Source organism: Oncorhynchus nerka, linkage group LG3 (assembly GCF_034236695.1).
Source record: "Oncorhynchus nerka isolate Pitt River linkage group LG3, Oner_Uvic_2.0, whole genome shotgun sequence".
In the NCBI taxonomy this organism is placed as follows: domain Eukaryota; kingdom Metazoa; phylum Chordata; class Actinopteri; order Salmoniformes; family Salmonidae; genus Oncorhynchus; species Oncorhynchus nerka.
Window position 1 is genome coordinate 3,610,247 of NC_088398.1, and position 6,220 is coordinate 3,616,466.

The 6,220-nt window shown below is 50.8% G+C and overlaps 1 protein-coding gene across 1 annotated transcript in view; it reads right to left on the reverse strand.

Annotated features, from left to right (window-relative positions):
• Positions 1 to 1,569: 1,569 nt before the first annotated feature.
• LOC115113782 (histone-lysine N-methyltransferase SETDB1-B-like) overlaps positions 1,570 to 6,220 on the reverse strand; it is a 21,395-nt gene continuing 16,744 nt past the window's right edge. Inside the window, 7 exon segments of the mRNA XM_065007150.1 lie at positions 1,570 to 2,069; positions 2,231 to 2,319; positions 2,919 to 3,172; positions 4,890 to 5,014; positions 5,177 to 5,196; positions 5,425 to 5,597; positions 6,110 to 6,220. The exon segment at positions 6,110 to 6,220 is cut by the window's right edge and continues 51 nt beyond it. Coding sequence (XP_064863222.1) covers positions 1,952 to 2,069; positions 2,231 to 2,319; positions 2,919 to 3,172; positions 4,890 to 5,014; positions 5,177 to 5,196; positions 5,425 to 5,597; positions 6,110 to 6,220 — 890 coding nt within the window. The 3' untranslated portion in view covers positions 1,570 to 1,951.

Consider the following 6,220-nt stretch of genomic DNA (forward strand, 5'->3'; position numbering starts at 1 on the left):
TGAAATCTTCAATACGCACAAAAAACTTATTTCTCTCAAATGTTGTGCACAAATTTGTTTACATTCCTGTTAGTGAACATTTCTCCTTTGCCAAGAGTGGCATATCAAGAAGATGATTCAACAGAACTATCATTACACAGGTGCACCTTGTGCTGGGGACAATAAAAGGCCACTCTAAAATATGCAGTTTTGTCACAACACAATGCCACAGATGTCTCAAGTTTTGAAGGAGTGTGCAATTGACATGCTGACTGCAGGAATGTCCACCAGTGCTGTTGCCAGATAATTACATTTTCGTTTCTCTACCATAAGCTGCCTCCAAAGTCGTTTTGGAGAATTTGACAGTACGTCCAACCAGCCTCACAACCACGTGTAACTACACCAGCCCAAGACCTCCACATCCGGCTTCTTCACCTGTGGGATGGTCTGAGATGAGCCACCCGGACAGCTGATGAAACTGTGGGTTTGCACAACCGAAGAATTTCTGCACAAACTGCCAGAAACCATCTCAGGGAAGCTCATTTGTGTGCTCGTTGTCCTCACCAGGGTCTTGACCTGACTGCAGTTCTGCATCGTAACTGACTACAGTGGGGAAATAATCACCTTCGATGGCCCCTGGTACGCTGGGGAAGTGTGCTCTTCACGGATAAATCCCAGTTTCAACTGAATGGCATCGTGTGGGCGAGCAGTTTGCTTATGTCAACGTTGTGAACAGAGACCCATGGTGGCGGTGGGGTGATGGTATGGGCAGGCATAAGATATGGACAACAAACACAATTGCAATTTGAATCCACAGCGATAGTGATGAGATCCTGAGGCCCGTTGTCGTGCCATCCATCTGCTGCCATTACCTCATGTTTCAGCATGTTAATGCACAGTCCCATATCGGAAGGATTTGTGCACAATTCCTGGCAGCTGAAAATGTCCCAGTTCTTCCATGGCCTGCATACTCACCAGAGATGTCACCCATTGAGCATGTTTGGGATGCTCTGGATTGACAGCGTGTTCCCATTCCCATTAATATCGAGCAACTTCGCACAGCCATTGAAGAGGAGTGGGACAACATTCCAAAATCAACAGCCTGACCAACTCTATGCAAAGGAGATGTGTCGCTCTGCATGAGGCAAATGGTGGTCACCCCAGATACCGGCTGGTTTTCTGATCCATACCCCTCCCTTTTGGTTTTTAGGTACTGTGACCAAATGATGCATATCTATAATCCCAGTGATGTGAAATCATTCATTATGGCCTAATGAATTTATTTCAATTGACTGATTCTTATATGAACTGTAACAGTAGAATCTTTGAAATGGTTGTGTGTATATTTTTGCTCAGTGTACATGTATGAAGACCCATGTCCACAGGGGCTCATCTACAGACACGGAGTCCAACATCACTGGCTGCTCCAGTGTCTGTCTGGTGGCTTTGAGAGACTGACTCCAGTGTCTATGAAAGTGGCTTCCTGCTTTCTTGAGGGAAACACTACTACAGCTGTAATGAGCACAAATGATATCTAGCCCTGAGGTACACTGAAATCCTTCTGCATAAAACATTAAAAACTATGTGGAATGTGTAGAAAACAGGATTTTATTCAGTTGTGAGAAGAGCACAGTTTGTGTCTGAATTCACAGACAGTCAAATACAACTGGGCATACAGACAACTGGGCATACAGACAACTGGGCATACAGACAAAACAGTAAAGAATTACAATACATCAGCAATATACAGCCAAACAATTCAGAAAAAAAGATAGTGGGGGAGGAAGAAAAGAGAAACATGGACAGAGACTCGTGGGTGCAGGTGTCCCATCTAGCATAGTGTGTCCTTACAGCAGGCTTCTTCTACACTCAGAGAGGAGACGGAGTTAGAGGTCTCTTCCAACAGAACTCCCTCTGCACTCCAAGATAAGATGAAGAAATAGAGGGATGAGATGGAGGTATAGAGGGTCTCTTATAGCAGTCTTCCTCTGCACTCTGTTGAGCCACAGCAGCACAGTAGCTCCTTTCCCTCCACACTGCCAACCTCATAGTTATAGTCCCATGTCAACTCTGTCCCCGCCCGGATACGCCTGCACACACACACACACACACGTTAGTGGATGACTCAGTGGTCAACGCGCAACATTCACAAGTGCTCAGCACAAAACCATTTCAAATAATACATGTTTCTTTATCAGAGTAACAGGCTTCTACCAAGTCTATGTAACCATGTCTAATACAGAACACTCACTTGCTGGCGAAGAAGGCTACCCAGGGGAAACGCAGATCGTGTGTGTCTACAAACACATTCTGGACAAACAGGTTAGCACTGCAGCTATGCTGTAAAGGGGCAGAGATGAGAGGAGAGAGAGCTTAATTCCCTTTGTCAAAATGCATATAGTCTCCATTGCAAACTGGAATGTTGCGCACTGATGAAGCATGCCTTATGTTGCTGTTTGATGCCATCATTCAAATCAACTGGGAACTCGGAAATCTCTGACTTCAGTGAGTTCAAGATAAATGGGAACTGGAGAAAAAATGAGATCCAACTCGGAACAATTGTTTTGAATGGTCATCCAACAAGGAATTCCAACTCGGGTCTCTTTCTAGAGCTCCGACCTGAAGTTCACGGATGTCATGATTTTTACGAGTTCCCAAGTGTCTTGAAAGCAGCACAAGATGCTGCAGCAGCAGCTCTTCCGCTGTCTGACAGATGTTCCACTAAAAGACTGTATCTGTATGCTGTACGCGTGTGATAAACCGATAAGCATGACCAGTCAACTGTATTTCCATCAATGAATAGGCAAAAACTTCGCACTGGGATTTTCTCTATTGGCCGGCGGAAATGTTACCAGCTTTTTTATGCATTTATTTTTTAAGTCAGACAAAAGCCAGCTATTACCGGTTAATGGAAAGTGACACACACGTATCACACTCACGTTGAGGTAGCGCCCCAGGTTGCCCTCCAGCTTGGCGTCGATGATGTAGCAGGACTCCTCGCCATCGAAGAACTGCCGTGTGTTTTTAGGTCCACTGTCTCCCCCGTCCCCACCCTTACCCTGTGCCCCTCCGTGGCCCCCCGGGCCTCCCCCTGGCCCCATCCCAGCCCCTCCAGTCTTCACCATCAGGCCATGGGAGTTCTTCAGAGCAATGCCTCGCGTGGACTTCACAGCCACCTGCCTCTTCACCGCACCTGAGACAGGAGGCAAGGAGAGGGAGGATGAAGGGGAGAAGAGAAAGGGTCAATTCAGGGAGAAGCACCACATGAACAGGTCTGGCAATACCTGATAAAACACAGATCTATGAACCCACAGCCCCAACTTCCCCCTCCCTCACCTGTGTTTTCCCCTCCCCCATTATTCTTCTTCCCCCCTGCCCCTTCATCCTCTCCCCCGTCTCCCTTTCTCCATCCCCCGTCCAATTTCCTCCTAAACCGGTGCACGTTTTCCTCCACCTTCCTTTCTCCCCGTGTGCATTTCCCTTCTGCCTTCCTCTCCTCTCCCTACCTCCCCCATCCTCTCCTCTCCCTACCTCCCCCATCCTCTCCTCTCCTCACCTCCCCCATCCTCTCCCTACCTGCCCCATCCTCTCCCTACCTCCCCCATCTTCACCCTGTGTGCATTTCCCTTCATCTCCTCTCCCATCCCCCTTTCTCCTCTCCCTTCCTCTCCTCTCCCATCCTCTCCTCTCCCTTCCTCCCCCACCCTCTCCTCTCCCTTCCTCCCCCACCCTCCCCTCTCCCTTCCTCCCCCATCCTCTCCCTACCTCCCCATCCTCTCCTCTCCTCTCCCTACCTCCCCCATCCTCTCCTCTCCCTTCCTCCCCCATCCTCTCCTCTCCCATCCTCTCCTCTCCCTTCCTCTCCTCTTCCTACCTCCCCCATCCTCTCCTCCCCATCCTCTCCTCTCCCTACCTCCCCCATCCTCTCCTCTCCCCTATCTCCCCCATCCTCTCCTCTCCCCTCTCCCTTCCTCCCCATCCTCTCCTCTCCCTTCCTCCCCATCCTCTCCTCTCCCTTCCTCCCCCATCCTCTCCTCTCCTCCCCCTACCTCCCCCATCCTCTCCTCTCCTCCCCTACCTCCCCATCATCTCCTCTCCTCTCCCTACCTCCCCCGTCCTCTCCTCTCCCTACCTCCCCCCCTCTCCCTACCTCCCCCGTCCTCTCCTCTCCCTTCCTCCCCGTCCTCCCCTCTCCCTACCTCCCCCATCCTCTCCTCTCCCTTCCTCCCCCATCCTCTCATCTCCCTTCCTCCTACCTCCCCCATCCTCTCCTCTCCCCTATCTCCCCCATCCTCTCCTCTCCTCTCCCTACCTCCCCCATCCTCTCCTCTCCCTTCCTCCCCCATCCTCTCCTCTCCTCCCCCTACCTCCCCCATCCTCTCCTCTCCTCCCCCTACCTCCCCCCATCCTCTCCTCTCCTCCCCCTACCTCCCCCATCATCTCCTCTCCTCTCCCTACCTCCCCGTCCTCTCCTCTCCCTACCTCCCCGTCCTCCCCTCTCCCTACCTCCCCCGTCCTCTCCTCTCCCTTCCTCCCCCCGTCCTCCCCTCCCCTACCTCCCCCTCCCCCCCCCTCTCCCTACCTCCCCGTCCTCCCCTCTCCCTACCTCCCCCCGTCCCTCCCCTCTCCCTACCTCCCCCATCCTCCCCTCTCCCTACCTCCCCCATCCTCCCCTCTCCCTACCTCCCCCATCCTCCCCTCTCCCTACCTCCCCCATCCTCCCCTCTCCCTACCTCCCCCATCCTCTCCTCTCCCTTCCTCCCCCATCCTCTCCCTTCCTCCCCCATCCTATATCCCCTCCCTTCCTCCCCCTTCCTCCCCCATCCTCTCCTCCCCCATCCTCCCCTCTCCCTTCCTCCCCCATCCTCTCCTCTCCCATCCTCTCCTCTCCCTACCTCCCCCATCTTCACCCTCTGTGTGTTTCTCTCTCTCCTTGTTGTCATCAGATCCAGAGCTGATGGTCTGGACGTCATCACTGTCCGACAGCGTCATCACATCCTGTCTCTTCCCTCCCTCCGTCTTCACTGATTGTTGACTGCGGAGGGCGTAAAAACACACAGAGTCACTCAACGTTATCGAATGTTATTCATATGGCACATTCTACCAGGTATATTTGATATTGTGCAACACAGGCCTAAAAGGGCCAAGCCAGAGTTAAATAGGTTGAAATTACATTTCACAATCATTCATTACGTACCTTTTCTGGTCTCCGGGCTCCTAGAACAGAGAACACAGGAGAAGGTGTATCAGTATCCAACCAGAGCACCGGAACACAAATCACTCATGAATAAACATGAGAAGGAATCAATCATCACATGAGAGGGTGTCCAATCAGAACACCAGGAGATGAAAGCAAGAGATCGAGGCTGATCGATTTCTCATAATATATGTAATAGGATCTACACAAAATAGCTGAGATGGATATGGGCTACCCCCCCCCCTTACCTTCTTCTCTATCTTCAGTCCCTCCATCTTAACGGTGGCCTGGGAGGTAGAGGGTTGGTTGGTGAGCCAGGACGCTACTTTACTCTTCCCACTCTCCTCTGGCATGGGGGGCGGCTTCCTGTCCTCCTTCCCCCCCACTGACACACTCATCCCATCCTTACTGTCCTGGCTCCCTGGATGGGGGGGGGGGGGGGCAGATTAAATAAATATAATTTTACATCACGCTGCTACATGTAAAAAGGTTCAGCTGTTTTTCTCAACATCAAATATATTTGGGTAACAATTAAGTATCTTACTGTGATTGTTTTCAATTAAAATAGTAAATAATGTAATAAAAGTTTCTAGAAAATTGCAATTTCTCAAGCATGAATCTTGCTAGGACTGTCTGAGGGTATTTGTATTTGTGTATTTATTAAGGATCCCCAGTTGATCCTGGCAAGTGGGGAGGAGGAAACAGATGGAACTCTTTCTTATTAACTCATTAACCGCCTGGTGATGTCATCAGGCAGGACTAAACTCCATCCCACCACAACAGGCTGACCTTTCAGGAGGTCTTTTCAAATAGCTCTTACACCAACCTCGGTGTGGAAATATATATATCACATTGACTGCAGTGGGCCTTTAACATAACTTCCTACTGCAGGCCCAGCGTGACAACTGGGGGTTCAGTTAAGTGCGCACACACCTTCCATGACGCCCTTGGCCTGGCGACGGGTGGTGTAGCTCCTCCACACAGAGCTGGAGCTGTAGTAGGGGTCCTTCACAAACGTGTCGTCTGAACTTTTGTCGTTGTTCG